This window comes from Phoenix dactylifera, chromosome 11 (genome assembly GCF_051530095.1).
Source record: "Phoenix dactylifera cultivar Ajwa chromosome 11, Ajwa_hap1_PhDact_Kaust_v1.1, whole genome shotgun sequence".
NCBI classification, from domain to species: Eukaryota; Viridiplantae; Streptophyta; class Magnoliopsida; order Arecales; family Arecaceae; genus Phoenix; species Phoenix dactylifera.
Window position 1 is genome coordinate 27220161 of NC_143200.1, and position 21888 is coordinate 27242048.

The 21888-nt window shown below is 38.0% G+C and overlaps 1 protein-coding gene across 3 annotated transcripts in view; it reads right to left on the reverse strand.

Annotated features, from left to right (window-relative positions):
• LOC103702392 (protein ACTIVITY OF BC1 COMPLEX KINASE 7, chloroplastic) overlaps positions 1-21888 on the reverse strand; it is a 31741-nt gene that overhangs the window by 8791 nt on the left and 1062 nt on the right. For 2 of the 3 annotated variants that reach the window (XM_008784813.6, XM_088707617.2), the window contains exons 2-15: positions 19717-20321; positions 19153-19296; positions 18526-18651; positions 17807-17894; positions 17170-17263; positions 12880-12973; positions 12699-12753; positions 12468-12559; positions 6235-6405; positions 5351-5407; positions 5172-5255; positions 4986-5070; positions 2384-2445; positions 1950-2024 (exon numbers count right to left, since the gene is read on the reverse strand). In XM_008784813.6, the coding sequence (XP_008783035.3) occupies positions 1950-2024; positions 2384-2445; positions 4986-5070; positions 5172-5255; positions 5351-5407; positions 6235-6405; positions 12468-12559; positions 12699-12753; positions 12880-12973; positions 17170-17263; positions 17807-17894; positions 18526-18651; positions 19153-19296; positions 19717-20289 (1800 nt within the window). In that variant the 5' untranslated portion in view covers positions 20290-20321. The remainder of the gene's footprint in view (positions 1-1949; positions 2025-2383; positions 2446-4985; positions 5071-5171; positions 5256-5350; positions 5408-6234; positions 6406-12467; positions 12560-12698; positions 12754-12879; positions 12974-17169; positions 17264-17806; positions 17895-18525; positions 18652-19152; positions 19297-19716; positions 20322-21888) is intronic. The other variant, XM_088707618.2, reaches the window with a different exon arrangement.

Here is a 21888-nt window from a genome sequence, read left to right on the forward strand (position 1 = left end):
GAGAATGTGGCAATGATTGATTTGACAAAATCAATCATAATAAAGCATGTTTGGTAGGGAATGCTATTCTAACATGTTCTAACCTGTTCTTTGCTATGATCTACATTTTGACTTGCCATCTTTGCTATGAAGTAGATTTTGCAAGATTTTCTTAATTCGCCATCAGCCATAAATGGAAGAAACTAAAGCATCTCCAATTAAGAGGATTTTTATGCTAGAATCAAATCTCTTGGTGTTTTACAGTTTTGGACGAATTCTTAATATGTAATGTGGAAGATAATATGGAAGGGAAAAGGGTCAAGTTTACCAAATCAGTCAATATTACATATTGTCCACAATTTTTGCAATAATCTCAGGAATCACATGGATCATGAGAAGATCTGGCATGAAGTCTCGAGCCCTATAAATAGCCCTAAATTGACCCCTTGCCTACTAAAGCCGGTAGAAAGATCTTGAAGTTTTGTTCATTGAGAACATTATTCTCCTGCATCAAAAACTCTTTAAATTCTGGTAACAAAGCCATCTGAATTATTCCCTATATATTGTCCAAGAATAGAATATCCTAGGATTAGTCAAATACCAGGATACTCAACCATGCAAAAGACACTTTAACGTTAGTACCACGGTTTGCTGTGCCGGTACCGAGCACCGTACTGGTTGCCCGACAACACGATTCGGTAAGGGCCCGCGCCGTGCCGGGCCTATACTGACACTGGAGAGGGCGAATGCAGACCGTGGGAGAGAGAAAAAGAGAGAGAGAGAAGGGGGAAAGAGAGAGGGAGAGGGAGAGGGAGAGAGAAGGAGGCCGGCGGAGGCGCGCGCCCGAGTCAGGGGTCCAACCGCTAAATTTTTTGCAATTTTTAAGTGAAGTTGGCAAATCGTTTGCCGACTTCACTTACATATCACAAAATTTTTTAGCGACCGGACCCCTCTTTCGAACGAATCAGAGGATCCGACCACGGCCTCCCCCTCCTGCCCGGGCATTGGCCTCCCTCCCTCCCCCGCTCCCTCTCTCTTTTCTTTTATTTCCTTCCCCTTTTCCCCCTCCAGTGATAGGGTCTTGGTTTCGTTGCCAGAACTGTCCCGGTCTGCCGCCGATACGACTAAGGATGCCCTGAACCAGGCGGTTCGGGATAGTTCTGCCTACCCTGGTTAGTACAAAGTAATCTCTAGGTATATTTGTAATTTCACAATAACCTTGGGGTTGTATCCCCTTTACCTTAAATTTGAGCTTTACTTAAAACTTCATCAGCTATATTGTATAACAGCACCATACATTATGCTATTTACAAAATCAACATTACGCTATACAGCATAATGGATTCCTATGCCCAAAATCAAAAAATTTCCATGTCACCTGACATCATATAAAACTGAAAAAATTATGGTCGAGAAGTTCATAAAGTGCAGGCAAACTAGGAAAGTAACTAAACAATTGCATAGTTGATTTCAAAATTAAATCTAAAGCAAAAAAGTGATACTGGAAGTAGATGATCCCTTCTTCTCGAGGGTACAAAATGGTTATCAATAAAACATTATTCGGCTAATAAGTAGTAATATATGGCATGCCTATGAATATTACTTAAAAAGCAGTTGAAAATCATTATCATCATCAACCTCATCAAGATGATGTTGAACTGCTTTGTGGGCTATAATGCATATGTATAGCTTAACCAGTAGTTAGATGATGGAACACAAGGAACATTAATATTAAAGCAACATATTGCTGCAAATACAGAAGGAGATATTGAAACAAAAGCAATAAGGTACTAAAGGTCATACATCATTAGCTTGTTTTTGTATCTCCTCGACAATAAGGAACATTAATATTAAAGCAACATATTGCTTTAATATTAAAGCAATAAGGAACATTAATATTAAAGCAACATATTGCTGCAAATACAGAAGGAGATATTGAAACAAAAGCAATAAGGTACTAGAGGTCATACATCATTAGCTTGTTTTTGTATCTCCTCGACAAATTCTGCTCCACCACGTCGCTTCTGTCTTATGTCTAGTAATTCCTGAAGTTTTACATCATATAATGCAGATATAAGAAGCAAGCTTCAAGCATATCTTTGCGACTTAAAACAAAAACTGTAAACATGAGTTATACTGTCAAGATTCAAAGAGGGGAGAACTATTAAGACGTTATGGGCATGCAAAACAAAGAGTTGAAGAGGCCTTCACAATGCAAGATGCTTGGATCTGTCTAAAATGAGTCAAAATGAGGAAAAGGAAGGACCCTAGGACAACATGAATAGAAGTCCTGAGAACACTTGGGAAGGATTTGCTTAGAATGACTAGTATATAAGAATTATAAAGCTAAACTATAAAGTTGGGACAAGACTTGATGGTAAATAAGTTGAAAGGCAGATTAAACCTGTGCATATGGTGCAGCAATCTTCACAAAAGAAAATTCTGGATCTAATGTGTACCCAATACCTGCAAAACAGAAATCATAGTTAGCAGATAAAGATGGTAAGGGTTTCTACCTAAGAAATTGCAAAATAGTTAGCAGATAAAGATGGTAAGGATTTCTATAAGAAATTGCAAGTATTTATATTGATATATGATAATAAGTTGATAACTTAATAATCGGCATGCTAACTAATCATGGCACATTACCTATTTTAACTTTATATCTTAGGAACCGTAGTCTAAATATTTATCTATGCTTCATTGAATGGTTGCTAAATGGACATTTAGTGCATCCAGCTTACCATGTTTAATCAAATGAAGCCTCTGTTTCATCCCATGTGAAGATGCAAATTGCCTCAAAGAAAATGTAAAAATGTTCATATAATTTGAAAAAAAAACTCCCTTTTGGTTTAAACGTGAGAACTATAAAATCTGCCATGCCAACACCTCATTTAGTTAATAAGATCTTTGACTCAGTCCAAGTCCAAACAATATCTGATAGGAGGTCAGCTAGTAATTTGTTTCTTTTCTAAAACAGATTTTGTCATATTACAAGTCTGACCAGTTTCAGGTATTTCCAATTTGACAAATTGAAATATTTAACCTATCTAATGGATTCAAATTATTTTTGAAGTTCTAAGTTTGCATGGAAAATTTGGTGGAACATAGCTTTTCTGTCATATGGGAAAACCTTTGCTTGGAAGTGTTCTGGGAAGATGAAATGTCCTGAACAAAACAAATCAGATAAATGAGTTGGGGAAACTTAAGCACTTCAACACAGTTAACAGCATCGACTGGTACCATTATGTATCTGTAGGTACATGTCTATACATCAGATGCACAACTGCACAACTATCCAAATGGAAGCATTCAGTACCTCACGCCATGTACTAGTGCATAGGCTTTGACATTGGACATATGTCATCCATCAATAAAATGTAATAGAAAAACCAAAGGCAAAGCATTTGCACAAATTTAGGCACTCAAAATAAGGGCATTGCATGCTTCATATTTCCACAAAAAAAACTATGCACACATGTGGGCACAAAGAAGTGAAATGAATCAACCTTTTTCCTTTCAACATAAGTACACTTGTAGAAACTCTAATCCTAAGAGGCTGTAACATGCCTGACCATCTTTCAATCATTTCTCTGTAGGAAATTACATTTGAATCATATAAAAAACATAACTTTATAATAAACCCCTTTGCTAATAACTAATAAGGCTTGTGTTGTGCATAATTAGATCTCTATCATATATTCTGCACATTAATCTCCACACTACACAAGTTAGTCTGCAATAATATTACTTATTCTTATATAAACAAGGATTGTAGAGGATATGTGGTAACAGAGTTTTGAAATTTTGGTATCTTTTTTTGTTTTGGATCAAATGAGTTTTGAGTTCTGCAGTTCCAAATGTTTCTGTCCAAGTTTCAAAATCTGTGTAAAAATAATAAAATTCTCATAAAAATATAAAATGCAAAGATGAAGAAAAGGCCAAGCATTTTAGATATCATTTTACACTGTCATGTAATTCTAAAACTTCGATGGTATGCTTATAGTTTCAAGTTTCAACAGTTGGAGACTTTCTAGAAATTGTAAAAAACATTAAAGAGAAAGTATAGAAATATATAAATTTTAAAGAAAATCTAGAAATATATGATTATTTGATGAAAATCTTATACACCAAATATATACATTTATGTCAAAATAACAAAATAATTTTATGAAAATAAATCTTCATTCCTGAATTTCGGCTGTTATGGAATATTTGAAAAGATTTAGTCATGGTTTACAAGATCTATAGTACACATAATTTTTTTTACTTTTACCAAAAATTTCTTGCCACCAATATTTATGTGCTTATAATTCTACTCAAGACCCACAAAATTCCAGCTTAATTTTAAAAAAAATGCTTTTAACGGTCTTAATATGTCATCCAAGGGATAATTTATTTTAAAAAACTAATGACAATACCATAAAATAATGTTTTTTACCTATTTTTTTCAGTTTATGCACCACGCACAGAAAAAAAGGCCCTGTGAGCCAGTTTAAGCCAAAATTTCAAAACCCAACATCAAGGTCCGCCGTACCGGTACCGGTCGGCGTACCGGTGGCCGGCCGGACCGGTACGGTACCGGTCCGGTCCGGTACGTACCGGCTGGTACCGGTCCCGTACCGGCCGGTACGCGGTGGTTTTAAAAACCACAGCGCGCGGCGCTGTGGTTCTAAAAAAAAAAAAAAAATCGTACCGGTGCGAACCGGCCGGTTCGCACCGGTACGAGGTGCGTACCGGCCGGTTCGGATAAAAAACCGGAAATACCGGTTTTTAATCCGTTCCGGTACCGGTCCACGGCCGGACCGGTACGTACCGGCCCGTACCGGCCGGTACGGACCGGTACGGCATTCCATGCCCAACACAGTTTTGGATCAGATCAGTTTCGGAGTTTACAGAGGAATTTCAAACCATGGTAATAAGTTCACATATATTCATCGATGAGAGTGAAAAACGAGAAGTATGACTAACTACTAAAACCACTGCCAAAGATGTAAGAACTGCACCTTCAAGAGTTGAGAATGCCCTTAAGACAAAGGTAAAGGTGGATGGAAAACGGAATGGCTGATCTGTTGCTATGGCAAACAAATCCTGCAAAGAATGATCAAATTTCCACCCACACATGATAATCTCTTAAGCAGTAAATGCGCAAGAATGTTCAATCTCTTGTCTATTTTAAATTTACAACCCACCTCACCGATTGCGGACAAGGTCTGTTGCTGATCAGATGTCTGACTCAAAAGATTGTCCAAGAAAAATTGTATAGACCTCCTCACCTGGATAACAGTAAAGGAAAAGATCGCTGCATGATGATCTGTATTTTAAGCAACCATCCCCATAGTCTGAGAAAATAGTAGCAGTTTATACAAACCGATGACAAGTCTCCTGTTGGTTGTAGAGCTTCGAGATCAATGAGGCACCTCATTACCTGAATGGACGCAGCTTGTTACACCAAACAACTCTATCAAATAAGCACAGCACTTGAACGAATGAAAGAGGATTTTAGTCAGGAACATTTTGTGACACAATAGGATCTGCTTCAGCATAGTGGTGCTGAAACCTTTTCCTTTAATAGTTTAAAATGTGAGCGAACAGCTACTATAGATTCCAGAATCTTGATCTATCACTACATAGAGCATGTATTTACATTTAAGTGTTCTAGGAATGTTCCCAGCAATAGCAGCATACATATCAGACAAATAAGAGTCCTAACCAAACTGCAACCATAAAGAAACAGTTTCTTCTGAACTCAAATGTGATAAGCTCATCAGAAGGATTTATGCTTCAAATATGTCTTTTTTAATTTCAAATTCTGAATATCAGAAGTCATTAATGTTATGTGGCTATTAAGTTGTTGAAGGGAAATAAGTACAATTTGACATCATAAAATTAATATTAAAAAAATAGTTGACAGAGTGCTATCATTGACATTGTACTTAATCATCTGCAGCCAGTCTAGTATGGCCTCAAGTATCATATTTACATCTGTTTATAATCTGTTTGTCTCTATGACGACACAATTTCTTTCATGTAGGCAATCAGGATTATAAGAGTATAGTATTGACCACTTTCGTAACTTGATGCCAGCAAAGCAGACTCTACAAGAGCAAAACAGAAGTCTGTGACAAACAATAAGAATGCACGTAACAGAAAGTTATCCAATGATTAGAGTAACACCTGCCTATTAAATACTTATATATGGTCTGTATTGGCATGCAACTCAAGCATACCAGTACTGCCCAAAAATAAGAGTACCTTGTTTGCATCCTTTTCATAGACTGCATAAAACAATTCAAGTAATCTCTCTCGAGTGAAAGATTTTATTTCTCCCATCATTCCAAAGTCATAGTAGATGAGCGACCCATCCGTCTCAACGGCAAGATTGCCTGGATGGGGATCAGCATGAAAGTAGCCAGTCTTCAGTATCTGGGTTAGCAGAAAATAGCAGCATGTTAGCATTACAGATTATTATGCTCCTTACTTTCATAGGATATCCTAACAATTGATACATATTAAAATCATAATCACCTAGATATTAACAAAATAAGATCCCTAAAAGAGCATATAGCAACGTGAACAACATAGTTCAGTTACAAACTGCCTTTAATGCTTGATAGAAATCGTTGCAATCAATTTGAAAAATCAGCATCTAGTAAAGCATCTTAGAGTTGCAAAGATAATTATATTCAAGGAGACCGCTGGGACACCTCTAACATTATTAAAGCAAAAAGAAAAAACTGTGGTTGTAATAGTTAAAGCTTGGCTATAGATGCACAAACTCTAACATTTAAGAAAAAAGAAGATAATCACCACATCTCTACAATCAACCTGACATAGAATGAAAAAAAATTAAAAAGCTAACAATAAAATAAGCAAAAATGATAAGAAAATCATTGTCCTAAATGGCTACAAAATGCACCTGCAATACAGGACAGATTGGAAAAGCTCAAACAGTCATGGAGTGGGTGTGGAAGACTAAGTTGCAGCATCCCCGGCCATTTTTTGGTGGAAGGTAAGTTGAGGCATTCTTCCTACACCAGCACTTGGGCAGCGAGAGGAGTCTAGTTCTATTCCAAAGGTCCCTGTCATAGGCATTGTTATGACTTATGAGAACCTTGATCATATTCACCTGGCTTGTCCATTTGCCAGCTCTACATGGTGGCTGCTTTCATCTATAATTTCCTTTGTTGTCCGGCGGACATCAGTTGCTTCTTCTTCAGAAGTTGAAGCAATTACTATCACTGTTGTCTACTAGGCCTCAGGGACCCTACATTGCAAATATGGGATGCTGACGATGGAAAGCCCACAGTAATTGCGGCCCTTGCTTCATTCAACCAGAGTGCAAGAGCTCTTATCCCACCAATAGCCCACAGGTGAATGAATTCTTGGCTGCTACATCTGTTTTTCCTAAGGCCCATCAGGTTAGTTGACATACCAGCAGGTCCTGGTTATCCACATGTCTTATGACCCATTAGTCTACCTCTATACTCTTAAATCAGGTACCCCCCTCCCTCATGGTGTCTTTAAATGAACTTTGATGGGATTGTACAGAAGAGCAGTCTATTTGCAGGTGGAGGATGATAATGGTCGGGTCCTAGTTGGCTCTATCCTCCCTATGGGACAAGAATGCTGAAACTGAGCTTCCTACTGCTTGGCCAGGGCTCACCTACATGTGTGTATCCTGATGGTGATTGCAGAGCAATTCATCCATGGTCATCAACTGGATTAATATTCAGGATGATCATGGTCGGGTCCTAGTTGGCTCTATCCTCCCTATGGGACAAGAATGCTGAAACTGAGCTTCCTACTGTAATATCCGGGCCCAATTTGAGCCCAATACCTTTTTGGGCCCGTACTCGAGCATTGGGCCAGGATACCTAATGCACCTACCTGGGGCCCATTGTTGATGGCTGCCACCTCATGCTTTATGCATGGATGTGACTAGGGACAGGTGGGGATCAGAGGAGGACCCAGCTGTTCAAGCTCCTCACCAAGAAGAAGCTGGGCGTGACACTCGTCCCCCCCCCCCTTCTTTCTTAAGAGTATCTATTAAACCCTACTGGCTCTCTCTCCAAAAATCGGAGGAACCCCTAAATCGGCAAAGGCGATGGAGTGGAGGCACTGGAGCACAGGGCACTGCAATCCCCTTCGGAAGCCAGGTAAGCCCCTGCCTTCTCTCCCCCTGTTTTGTGCAAGACAACAAAGAAACAAAGAAAGAAGGGAGGAAGGGGATTGTTGGCAGGCCGAGAGCCACCGGCGACGGCCATCGGCTTCAGCCGTGATCCCGTCGGCGCGGGCGTCGGCTGCTGGCAGACCAAGGGAGCGGCCGCGGGCATCCCGCAGTGCCGCCGGCTTCTCCCGGCATCTCTTCCCCGTGGGAGAAGAGAAGGCCGCCGCAGGCGCGGCCGTGGACGCCGCGAGCCCGGCCGTGGCACCGCCGACTGTGGCTCGGCCCTCCCAAACCCCCCTTCTTCCTTCACAGGGGAAGAATGGAGAGAGGAAGAGAGAGGGTTTGGGAGTGAGAGAGAGAGAATATGGGGTTGGTGAAGGGAGGTTGAAGAAAAGAAGAAGAATGAAAGAAAGAAAGGAAGAGGGAAAAGAAGAGAGGAAGAGGAGACTCATCCTCCTCGTCGTGTGCGGCGGCCGCCGGCTTCGGCCGCGAGCACCGTCGTCCCAGGCTCGGCCGAGGACGCTGCGGGGCCTAGCCGTGGACGCCGCCGGTTGTGGCCCGGCCTTCTTCCGCTCGCCGTCCTCCCTTTCCGCTCGTCGTGCTCCCATCGTTGGAGAAGAGAGGAAGGGGGAGATCAGGATGAAAGAGAAGGGAGGAGAGGAAGCTTCGGGAAGGAGAAGAAAAGAAGAAGGAGAAGAGAAGAAAAAGGGAAAGAAAAAGAAAAAGAAAGAAAAAAAAATATATATATATAAAAAGTGGGGGTTTAGCCAAATTTGACTAACCTAAGTCCAATTAGACTGGGCAAGTCTAAATCCGAGCTCAATTAGATTGGGCTAAGTCTGGACGAGCCCAAACTGCAAATTGGGTCAAATCTGAACCGAATTAAGCCCAAATTAAATTGGGTCCGAATCCAATTAAGCTGAGTTGGTCTCAGCAGACCTAATTGATTGTGAATCAGGCCCAATTCAACTGACAGAAGGTCGAATTGACCTTGGGCTAACCTTGACTCAGGCCCAAATGAGCCACATTGACCCAATCAGAGGACCCAATTGGCTAGAAAAGGTTGGACCCAATTATAAACGAGGCCCAATCCTTTAATTAAAAACCCAATCAACTCATGTGGACCTAATCTGGTTTTAAATCGAGCCCCAAAAAGGCTCTAAATTGGGTAAATTGGACTTGGGCTAGATCCTTGGATGGGATCCAAGCAAGTAAGTTCATAATATGATGAACTAAGAAATTTTATAATAAATAAATGGGGAATAATGTAATCCCTATGATGTCGTTTTAGGTGATTAAGGATTTGTCACCTGGACTTGAGCAATTTGGAAAGCGAATTGAAGTAAGTTATCTATCTTAATCTTATCGTAGATCTTGTATTACGTTTTATAAGATGAACCAGTGTTTTTCATACAATTGAATTGTATGCATGATTTGTGAAGAAAGTAAGTAATCTATCTTAATCTTATCGTAGATCTTGTATTACGTTTTATAAGATGAACCAGTGTTTTTCATACAATTTGAATTGTATACATGATTTGTGAAGAAAGTAAGTAATCTATCTTAATCTTATCGTAGATCTTGTATTACGTTTTATAAGATGAACCAGTGTTTTTCATACAATTTGAATTGTATACATGATTTGTGAAGAAAGTAAGTAATCTATCTTAATCTTATCGTAGATCTTGTATTACGTTTTATAAGATGAACCAGTGTTTTTCATACAATTTGAATTGTATACATGATTTGTGAAGAAAGTAAGTAATCTATCTTAATCTTATCGTAGATCTTGTATTACGTTTTATAAGATGAACCAGTGTTTTTCATACAATTTGAATTGTATACATGATTTGTGAAGAAAGTAAGTAATCTATCTTAATCTTATCGTAGATCTTGTATTACGTTTTATAAGATGAACCAGTGTTTTTCATACAATTTGAATTGTATACATGATTTGTGAAGAAAGTAAGTAATCTATCTTAATCTTATCGTAGATCTTGTATTACGTTTTATAAGATGAACCAGTGTTTTTCATACAATTTGAATTGTATACATGATTTGTGAAGAAAGTAAGTAATCTATCTTAATCTTATCGTAGATCTTGTATTACGTTTTATAAGATGAACCAGTGTTTTTCATACAATTTGAATTGTATACATGATTTGTGAAGAAAGTAAGTAATCTATCTTAATGTTATCGTAGATCTTGTATTACGTTTTATAAGATGAACCAGTGTTTTTCATACAATTTGAATTGTATACATGATTTGTGAAGAAAGTAAGTAATCTATCTTAATCTTATCGTAGATCTTGTATTACGTTTTATAAGATGAACCAGTGTTTTTCATACAATTTGAATTGTATACATGATTTGTGAAGAAAGTAAGTAATCTATCTTAATCTTATCGTAGATCTTGTATTACGTTTTATAAGATGAACCAGTGTTTTTCATACAATTGAATTGTATGCATGATTTGTGAAGAAAGTAAGTAACCTGTTCTAATCCTGTTATGGATCATGTCATGTTATTAATGTTTCCTACGCATTTATTTTAAGTATATATGTTTCATGCATGACATGTTACTATGCATAAATAACTTGCATGATCTCAGAAGCTATGACTATGCATGCAACATGATGATGCTGATATTTTAATCATGCATGTAAGTTTATAAAGTCTTAGCTAGCCAAGAGGCACTATAATGGGCTCAAAGATGCTGCTGCTCGAATGCAACTGAGCTGGCCTTGCTAGTGGCCGAGAATAACTTCGCTGGCCTTGCTAGTGGCCGAAAATGACTAGCTGGCCCCGCTAGTGGCCGAATGGACTTCGGAGTAGCATCCGAGAGAATGGACCACGGCATATGCCGGGGGCACGGTTTCATATGCATACTTTATGAAAATGATATTTGAAGCATGATCATGAGGCTCGTTTCAGAGCCTGGGTATATGAGGCGGGTGTTTCCAAATCCTGCAGATGCGTTTTTGGGGAGAAGCAAAATCGGTGAGGGGTGAAGGACGCTTGCGTGAAGCCCCGGAACCGGCCAACATCTGGCAGGGGAGCCCCGTGTTTCCCCCTCATGTGGGCCCGATAGTCACGTGCCCTGCGCAGGCGGGCCGTGACATTTATGAACGTGCCTGGCCAAAGCATACATTGTTTTACAATGGATTTTTGAATATATCCATATGAAATGTTGTATTTTGCTAAAACCGCTATCTCCTTTAAATGATGCTAATCGCATGAATTCTTATGTTTTATGAAAATTCTGTTTGACTGAAAATATTGCTTTGTTTTCGAAGCATACATATTTTGCCATGATAAATTGTGAGATAATACGCATGTCAGCTTCTCAAACCCTGCATAAACATGGTTACCATTATGTTCGATCCGGTAAGATTATGTATGATTACTTACTGAGCCGTGTAGCTCATATCCGTTCATTTACTTTTTCTTTCAGATCCTTACCACTGATAGCTGCCAGAGACACGTTAATTTGGTATCAGGGCTTCTTTCTTTTGGGGTAAAGCAAGTATACTTTTGTATACATAAACTACATAGAAGCTCTGTATTTGGGTACTGACCAGCATGTTGTACTAAGAATGCTTTCATATGAAAAGATTCGGTTGGTTTGACTACCCTGTTACCCAGGTATGAGGCTGCGTGCTATTGTGGGCGGTAGTCGGCAGTAGCACGGCCGTGTCACGGATCCGGATCCGGGGCGTGACACCTACTGCTTGGCCAGGGCTCACCTACATGTGTGTATCCTGATGGTGATTGCAGAGCAATTCATCCATGGTCATCAACTGGATTAACAACTGCCCGACACCAACGGCGGCCTGCCAATTGTCTTTTTGATATCTGGGTGTACATACGATTGCTTTCTTTCTTCCGAGGGAACCACGCATACCCTCTTTTGCAGTTGTACACAAGCAGTATCACTCTTAGATGCATGACACGTCTGCGGAACCGGTACCGGGCACTGTACTAGTTGCTCGGCGGGACGAGTTGGTACGGGCTTGCATTGTGCCGGGCCGGGCCCATACCGACACAGTAGAAAAGATGGGGGAGAGGAAGAACGAGAGACAAAAAGAGAGAGCGGGGGAACCGTCCTGGTTCGCCGCCGATACGCCCGTGATGCCCCGAACCGGGCGGTTCGAGACAGTTCCACAGACCTTGCACAACACCATATCAGCCTAATGGATCTTGTAAATCCTGATAGGGGTGGCTGTATTTTTCAAAGAGTTTGCTAGTGACTGAAAACCAGGAAAAAAAAAAAGACAAGTAAATTCACTGTTTACCTCAACAAGAAGAACCTTTTTACCTGAATCAAGTATGATTCGATTGCACGTTGAGCAATCAGTGAACGACTGAAGCCCCTTGCATCTATCTGATCCAAACTATTTACTTTTATGCCTGTTCAAGAAAGTGATTATAGTGAATCAATTAAGCATAAAATCAGAATAACTGCTATAAAAGGTGATGTAAATTCTTGAACAGTCAATGCTCAGTTACATTTTAGGCTATGCATAAGTAGGAACCAATTAACACCAACCTGGAACATACTCCAAGGTCAGGACTTTAGTACTTGTATAATCCCAAAAGATGAGCTACAGAAGAAAAACCATAATACATTAAATACAACCATGCCCAAAATTCTGAGACCAACACCAACATAAAGGAAGACTTTCGATCAGAAAGCTAATTAAAAACGTCTCACAGTGCAAGAAACTTACAGGTACACGAACCCACTTAATATTTCTAAATTCTCGACGAAATCTATCAGCATTCTTTCCTTCATTGATATAATCAATTTCTTGATACAGAATCCTGAAATTCCATAAGATTGTAAGGATGGCCACATTATACCAGAGAAAAAGTTTCATACATTATTAGGAACCACAGTTGGTTTATTCCTGGAAAAAAGAAATGAAGATAAATAGAAAAGAATCCTGTAGTTCACTATACTACAAGATTGGTGAGATCAAAAAGGGAAAAAGAACCTTACATCACTAAAAAAAAGTCAAAATCAGTTAAATTGAAGACAGATGCAAAAACACTTAAACTTCCACAAAGACAAATGCAAAATCTATTAACTTCCCCAAGGCATATTATTATATCTGATAAATGGTCTTCAAACCAGCATGCAAAAAATCACATAAAAGGTCCAATGTTTCGTTAAGTAAAACAGTAAAATACCAAAACAGCTTTTAAAATGACACACTAGAACTACTTACATAAAGACTTATGAGCCTCTCTAACAAAACCCTGGCCTATAACCCAAGTCATTCAAAGTCGAAAAATAAAGTTATCTCTTTGTGTCATATAAAGCTGTCCTCAAGCTAGAAATTCACGGAAGCAGCTTCTCTATGCATGGGGTTAAGGCTGCATACTTCTGACCCACCCCAAACCCTGCAGTGGCGGGAGCCTCGTGCACTAGGATGCCCTCTTTTATTCCCAAGCTAGAAATTGTGAAGAAAACTAGTCCCCATTTTCGAAACCCACATTATTCTTTTCTCATATACAGAGAAGCAAATATATTCATCAAAGTACATAAAATAGGACAAAAAAATATCCCCAGCTAACAAATAAAATGCGTATCTAATCAAGAAGATCTTCAATAAAAAGTAGTGGATGCCATGGATCTGGTCAAGTAAAGGTCGGATCAGCCTCCCATAGCAAGGAATAGGAAGAAATTTTCAGATAGCTTGGGACATTAGTATGTCCAATTATCAGATAGAAATTTCCAGATTGTCCAAAAGTCCCCTATTTTAGAAATTTAGTTTTATAGCACACAATTCCGTTTGTCATGTGTGTAATTCCTATAGCAACCACCCAAAATAGTATATCTGATAAAATCAACCTTATTGATAACATATGACTATATGAGGCTTTGAAAGTTAACCCACATATACCATTCCAAACGTATCAGATAGGCCTGCTCAAGATAGGCTATTAAATAATTATGAAATATATATCCACTTTTAAAGATGCTAATTCCTAACTGATTGGTAACATGCTCGGAATCTTGAGGCTTTAAATCGAGAAGAAATGTTGAAGAAAGTAGTTTAATATCGGGTCCCACTCCTTAAATTTACTTTGCAAATACTTAAAAGATGAATTATGATGATCTCATGCTACCATTATCTTTTTATCACCACCAAGTCCTCTCAAAGCCTATGCAATAGATTTTCTAGAAGATGAACATTCGGAATTTCAGCTAATCAGCTTGATGACATAATTGACTCCAATGATTTGTGTGTCTGTTACTATAAAAATACACACGTATTTGTTTACTTTCAAGAGAACGTGTTCGTCAAAAAATATTAATTTTAACAGCTTATATCATTAAAGAACACCACATAGCATTAACAGCATCATATTGCCTACATTTATTATGATCTAAATACAAATCCTTCCCAATACACTATTCAGTCCGCACTCATATCAGGTCTTTTAATTACCAGTCGACTGTTCAACACTTAGCGATGATGCTTTGAAACATTAGGGCTTCGACCAACAAGTTTATTTCATATTCAAATTGACATATTATCCACTGGAAAGTAATATTGTTTGTTTGGAGATTTTGAAAATTTAGCAGGTGTCAATTACTTCAAATGCATATACTACCCTTACCATTGCCGATATGATCATTATGAAATATCCTCAAGTTCAATATCTACATGCACATATCAAACACATGTATAGATATACAAATCTACATGTATGATGCACATGCACAAAACCCTTCAAGTAGATTTTAAGAAGCTTTATGATCTTCTAGACTAAGTTACGTCGTCTCGATACCAAGCCCCGTACCGATGCCAACTATCATTGTGTCAGTACGGTAAGGTGTAGGGCTAGTTCAGCATACTGAATGTTAGTACATCCCCCATACCATGTACCGATATGGTACGGTATGTTCCATACCATCTGGTTCGGTACGGTAAGACGAACCTTGCTCTAGACCAACGGTCCAAAAAGAAGTGGATGTTGTTTCTTGCTTCTTTTTCAATCATTGACCCCCCCCCCCCCCTCTCTCCCAACAACCTTTAAACCACTCTAGTCTACTCCCTCATTATAGACTCTCATCCTCATCAACTCATTGCCCTTCTCAAACTTATGGTCATTTTCTATCTCGCTCCTTTTTCTTATTCATCTCCAAATCCCTTGCCATCACCCATACTTCTTATAGTCTCCCATCCTCCTCGTTCATTTCCCTTCTCAAACCATCTATCGTCGTCATTCACTATCTTCAACTGCTTATTTTCCCTCTTCATATGCTAATCCCCCTCCAAAGAAAAATGAAAACACCAACCTCGCCCAAGGGAAAAGAGCAAAAGAAAAGGCATGATGAGGAAGAAGGTTGACCGTGGATGAACAAAAACAGGTGAGCAAGGAAGCGCGTACAGTTGCCAAGATAAAGTGAGATAACAGATAAAGAAAGTGATGGGATGTATAAAATGGCTGTAAACTATGCAGGTGATTGTTTGGATAAAACTATTGCATTGTAAATCAGTAGGTACACATAACCAAGAAAAGCAAAAAGTTTACAGATATATAAAATAACTGTCAATGCAATTTGAAAAAGATCTCAGCACAATATAAGGCTTTGTTGTTTTACAACCAAGGATTGAGGACCAATATAGATAAAAGATAACAAGAAACATGGATTTCTATGAAGATTTACCAATTTCAAAGAGGGGAAGGGGGACTGTATAATGTTGGTTGTTGAAATAAATAGGAGTAGGTGGAAAAAGTGAAATATGTCAGGACTCGTTCTAAGATACCATTGTCAAAACTCTAGGACCTGAAAGAAAACACAATACAAGTAGAGAAGAGATAGGGGAAAATGGAAAGTCAACCTTTAATTTTATTTCCACAGTCATAATTATATTAACTTTACAAAAGCAACTAATGAAGATATTACATGTAGAAAAGTATGTCATCTGAAGTGAATTTGAGGTGACCCTCCCATCACCAAGGCATGGATCAGATGAGACTCAAAGATAAACTTTAGCAGGAAACGAGAAGAAAAAACAAAGGCGACACCACATTGCTGCTCCAACATCTCATGGTTCATTCATTTATACTTGTATCAGCCTGATCAAAGCCAATATATTTTGATAGAAGGATCTGAAATTCTGAATCACAAATATTTATTTCAATAGTGTGTGAAAGTTTGTAAAATAATATTTCAATGTAAAATTAAATGCAAGTGTATCTTTAGTGACTTCTCTAGAAGCTTTAGGACTATGTTGATTTATTCATCAATAAGATGGCCAAGATACCCAAAATTATGTATCACAAGAGATATTAAGGTATTATGGTTTTGAAATATGGTTTATGCTTTGACTGCTGGCTTAGTCTTTATGTAGAACATCAGTAATTTTACTGTAGATGGTCTCATGCATGCTTTTAGCCTAAATAAAAATCAGTTAAGATATTCTATGTTACATTACATATTTTCTGTACTATGGTATGAAGTTTGGCTACAAACATGGTTGTATGAGAACAATTTAATGAAGAAACAATTGCAAAGCCTAGACTGACCGTCACTATGTCATTGAAATAGGATCCTTTTGATAGTACAGCTCTTCGTTGACTGGAAATAATATTTATTAATTCCTCCAAAAGCATCAAGCTTTCTAACGTAAGGCCCCTTGACTTTCGAAATCAATTCTAGAACAGCATGGATGAAGGCCATTTCATTCGGTCTTATAAAAGAAGCAAGCATAGCATAGCTGTTATAATTGACTGATTGAACAAGATCTAGAGGTTCTGGTGGTGAATTAACATGAAGTGAAATGGAGTAGAAATTTTACATATCAGAATAGGGAATCCTGAAGCTTCTACATAAAAATAAAAGGACAGAATCAAATGATAGCTCTTATTGCCAGAACATGAAACAAGATTCTGCTACTGAAAATGTTAATGGCACATGAACCCTTTGACAGGATTAGAAACAACAATCCCAGTAACCATTATGACAACATTAAGAAGAATCGGTGGAGTGAAATACTTACTTGGAGCATTCGTCATATATACCAATCCAATCCCTTGTAGGACCTCCAAATGTCTCACTTCTCTGAAAATATTCAGCGACTAATTTCAAATTTCCTGGGGAAAAAAGAGGCATAATATTTGAAGCAACCAATACAGAACTGTGTAAAAATTTGAACTCAATAGCAACTAAAGATCAAACAATTTGCCAACTAGATTCATAGACATCCATAACACCCATACACCAATAAATTGAAATGCCTCTTCCTCATAGTTTTGTACCAACAAGCACAATAACTATTTAATCAAAGTCTCTACAGGAGTAACAAGAGAGTACTAATAAACTTTGATACGAACAGATTAAGTGTTGAGGGGACATAACATAAATAGCAGCTAAAGGATTCGCATTCTACAAGGACAAGCAAATCATCGTACTAATATTTGCATGTATTGAAAGTTGAAACCATAAATGTGTTCTTAATCAAGTGCATCATTGCAAAGAATAAGTGACATCTTAGATGAACAGAAACAAAAAATGTATGTACAGTAATGTATATACAGTATAATAGATAGTGACACCACATTCTCTAACTAAAAGTTTCTTCACTAACAATCATGAAGTCAAAATTATCACAGTACCAACGGGAATGGTCCACTTACTTAAATCAATATCAAAAAGTTTCTTGAGACCTGGCCTCTGAACTTTCACAACAACCTTCTCTCGATTATGCAGGACCGCACGATGTACCTGGAAAAAAATCATAAAGCTACATCAGAGATCTGAAAAATCCTCAGAAAAAGTTTGCCTCACTTAAAGAACATTTTAGTAGTCAACAAAGAGGAAAAATGCATAACAGGGGAGCAAGGTTTAATCACTGTCTTCATTCCAAGGAAAGGCCCAAACTTGCACATTCAAAGCAGAGAACCATATTAGATTATCAATCCAGTTGGGGAACAACTTCAAAATTAAACAGGTGTCGATGCTATTATTCTACAATTACAAGCAGAAAAGTATGTTTGTGGACATGTACAATTGTTTGGTACATGTGTATGTATGTATCTGTGCACGTATGTAACCATGTCTACAGTCATTTTTTGGACTGCTAGCAAACTAAAAAAACAAGAAGCATAACATCTTTCTGTGGGCACAAATTGTCATGCCTTGTCACCAAAGGTTTTCTGCTCTAACTAGAACTAGAATAGTTTCCCAGAAAAATAAATAAATAAATAAGAAGCAAAAAATAGAAAATAGACTATAAAACAAGCATAAGTGGTACAAAGATGCCATTAAGTCTTCACAATGGCATTGAGGAGCAAGAATGAACTGAAGTTGAAACTTAAGTTTAGAAATAACATTTGACACTACGTGGAGCAAACACCTGACCAAGACTAGCTGCAGCTATGGGTCGATCTTCGAACTCCTTGAACAACACATCAACAGGAGCACCCAACTCTCTTTGTATGAAAGCTCTTGCTTTTTCAGGTGAGAATGCAGGTACCCGATCCTGCATAAAAAGTAAATAAACTTCACAAGGTTTGGGACACAAAATTATAGGTGGGTATGTGAGCATGTCGGTCTGGTTATGTGTGTGTAAGGGGGGAGGGGTAAGTTCTTTAAAAGATATGCCTGACACTACCAAATGTCCGAGGCCCAAACAACAATTCAATATGGAAAATACTAATTAATGAGGCATTCAAATTGAGAATATACACATAAAAATTATATGCCAAAGGAACAGAATAAAAACTTATAATTGACAGCAGAAAACAGAAATTGAAAGTCTGTATGACCAACTTTTAATGGATAGACAACCTACATGATAAAGGTGAAGTTCATATATACATTATAGACTGCATTACCCTCTTAGCTATCGGAAATTGATAAAATAAGCGAAATCAGTGGCAGAGTACCACAAATAAAGGAGGAAAATTTGGTAAGGTCATTTGCAAAAGTTGTGTACAAACGAAGGAAACAAAAGATTTCTGAATGAAAACATGACTAATACCTGCAACTTGGCAAGCTCATCTACAAACTCTCTGGGAAATAAATCAGATCTCGTCGAAGATAACTGGCCCAATTTGATGAAAGTTGGCCCAAGTTGTAAAACTCGTTCTCTCAACCATGAAGCAGTTTTCTGCCTTCTGATTCTCTGCATAAGGAGATGCTTACTTCAAAATGCAAACAGGATTATATAAAACCAGAATTTCAAATATAAAAACAAAAATCAACAATCGAATTAACTATAACTGACAACTGGCACCTGATGAAATTTTTTCATCAAAATTTGAAAAATGAATTAAGAGAGAGTAGTACCAAACAAAGTTTATATGCCTTTAGTATCAAATTTTGACATGAGAAGAAGAGAAAGGTTAATTTACAAGGTGATGATGTTAGAATTGGACTTAAAGATCCCAATTATCATGATGAGGTAATTTATGGAGTTCAGAGTGATCCTTGTTAATCCCCTAAAAGGATCTCAGTACCAGAAAAACATGAGATTTACTAATCAATACTATGGATCCAATTAACAAGCAGATAAGGAAGTTGTTATTCAGATTCTAAAGCACACCTGCTTCTCCTCTGTAAATCGGTCAAGATATGCCCATTCTGCATTGTCAAAGAGAACCCGCAGGCGTAAAGAGAGCACGAAGGTCCAGATGTCCATAGTCCTTTGCCAGGTGCTGTAATTGTCCTTGGCCCAGCTGAAACCTTCATCTGAAGGCAGAACTTTTAACTCATCCGGGAAAGGAATCTCCTTAAAAGCTGCCCTTTTCTGTGTTTTATAAAAAGCAGAAGTACTGTCCCTTTTAACCAGACTCACTCCATTAACAAGCACCCTTGACTCGTTCAACGACTCTGGCTTCTGATGGGAAGTGCCCTTGCTTTTCATCAATTCCTTCGTTGGGACCATTTTGGCAGGCCGTCCATTAGTGCCATACCTATCAGCTTCCTTCTGACGCACTTCCACTAGAAACCTAGGAAGCCTCTTTGTTGTTGTGGAATTGTTTGCTGATGTTTCCAACTTCGAGAATTTCAGGTTGGAGATGGACCCAGAGAAACCAAAATCATATACTAGTCGTCTTTGATCTAAATGCTCAAAGCAATGATGGCAGCAGCTATTTGATGCCAGCACTGCCGCCATCAAAGATCCAGAAAGTCCTGAATTCAGAGGCCCTACAATTTGTATCCCATTTAAGCTCAGGGGTAAAGAAAAAATCACTTCAAAGAGGCAAAAGCAACTCTTCATGACACACTTTTAAGCATAAAAATCAACACTACAATACTAAAATACAATTATGAAGATCACTTTTTGGAAATCAAAATCGTTCTTCAGCTAATTACAGCTATTACTGTATAAAAAGGAGACAGCTTAATCAAGATGGTTTCCCTTCTCTTGCCCAGAATTGGTTTTGCAAGTAATTCAGCACCACTTTAGAGGATTGGAGTTAGGTCACGAGCCAGTCATACCAAGGCTAACTTGAGATACAGTCAGTGAAAAACATGGAGACATTTGCGAGCAGTATACTTCATGGCACTATACCATGTATCAAATAAAACTACTTTATTATACATGAAACAGTCGCCCATCATTGTGACTACAATCGCAATCCAAGACTGCCGCCAATTTCAACATTGAACTGCACATCATGACCAATTTCAATAAACAGAAAGAAAACAAGCCCCAGCGGATTTCCAAAGTCCTTATCAAACTGGATACATTCTTCCAACTATGCTAGTTGTATTGATGATAATCATAATTCTCAAACCTAAAACCCAAGAAAAAGTCTCTGATCTAGTGAACTAACTGGATACCCAGAGTTATTTCAAGATTACTAAACCAGGAGGGCTAAAAATAAATTGTAGCATTTACAATATCTCCAGAACATATGGCATTATTACATATCAAATGAACAAACTTCTATTACATGATACATAGCACAGGAAACAGTAACTCGCAATAGTACATAGCACAGGAAATAGTAACCTGTAATAGCCATTATTTATTCCAATACAAAGCTATCGCTAATTGCAATGTTAAACATCAAATGAATAAATCGGAACATAGAAGACCTTTAAGGAGCCCTTTTCCAATTGGACACTGCTTATTCCAGTTAAGCTAACTGAATGAACAAAAATCAAAACTTTTTTCTTAACCTTAAAACCAAGGGCCCAAGAAAACCTTGACTTTAGACGAGTAACCCGCTAATGAGAACTATTTCAATCTCTATCAATCCACTATCATGAGCGAAAAGAAAGTCAAAAAAAAAAAGAACCAACCTTTATAATGTTTATGACATCTCCAAACCAAAATCCTTCAATCTTCATGAATCATCGCATCAAGAAATAAAGGAACAAAGAAACAAAGGCAGAAAAAGAAAAAAAGATTGCTCCATTTTATCACCTGCAAGCTCCGATATCCCAAATTCTGTATTAATAAAAGGTACAATCTCTCCAGAGAAAGTGCTATTATTCCACATCAAATGAACGATCTTTTAATACATGATAGTGTAGCACAGTAAGCCGTAACTAGACATAGCACTGTAAATTACATCCATGGTTCAATACAAAACCATCAAACAATTTTCAGTTCCAATAGATAGGAAGCAAAATAAACCATGGAAGACTTCTTAGGAAACCAATCAGACACCGCCTGTTCCATAATCGAATTCTTTAACTTGATAATCTTTGTGACAAAATTCAGAGCACAGGAAGCAGTAACTTGCCATAAGCACTAGTAACT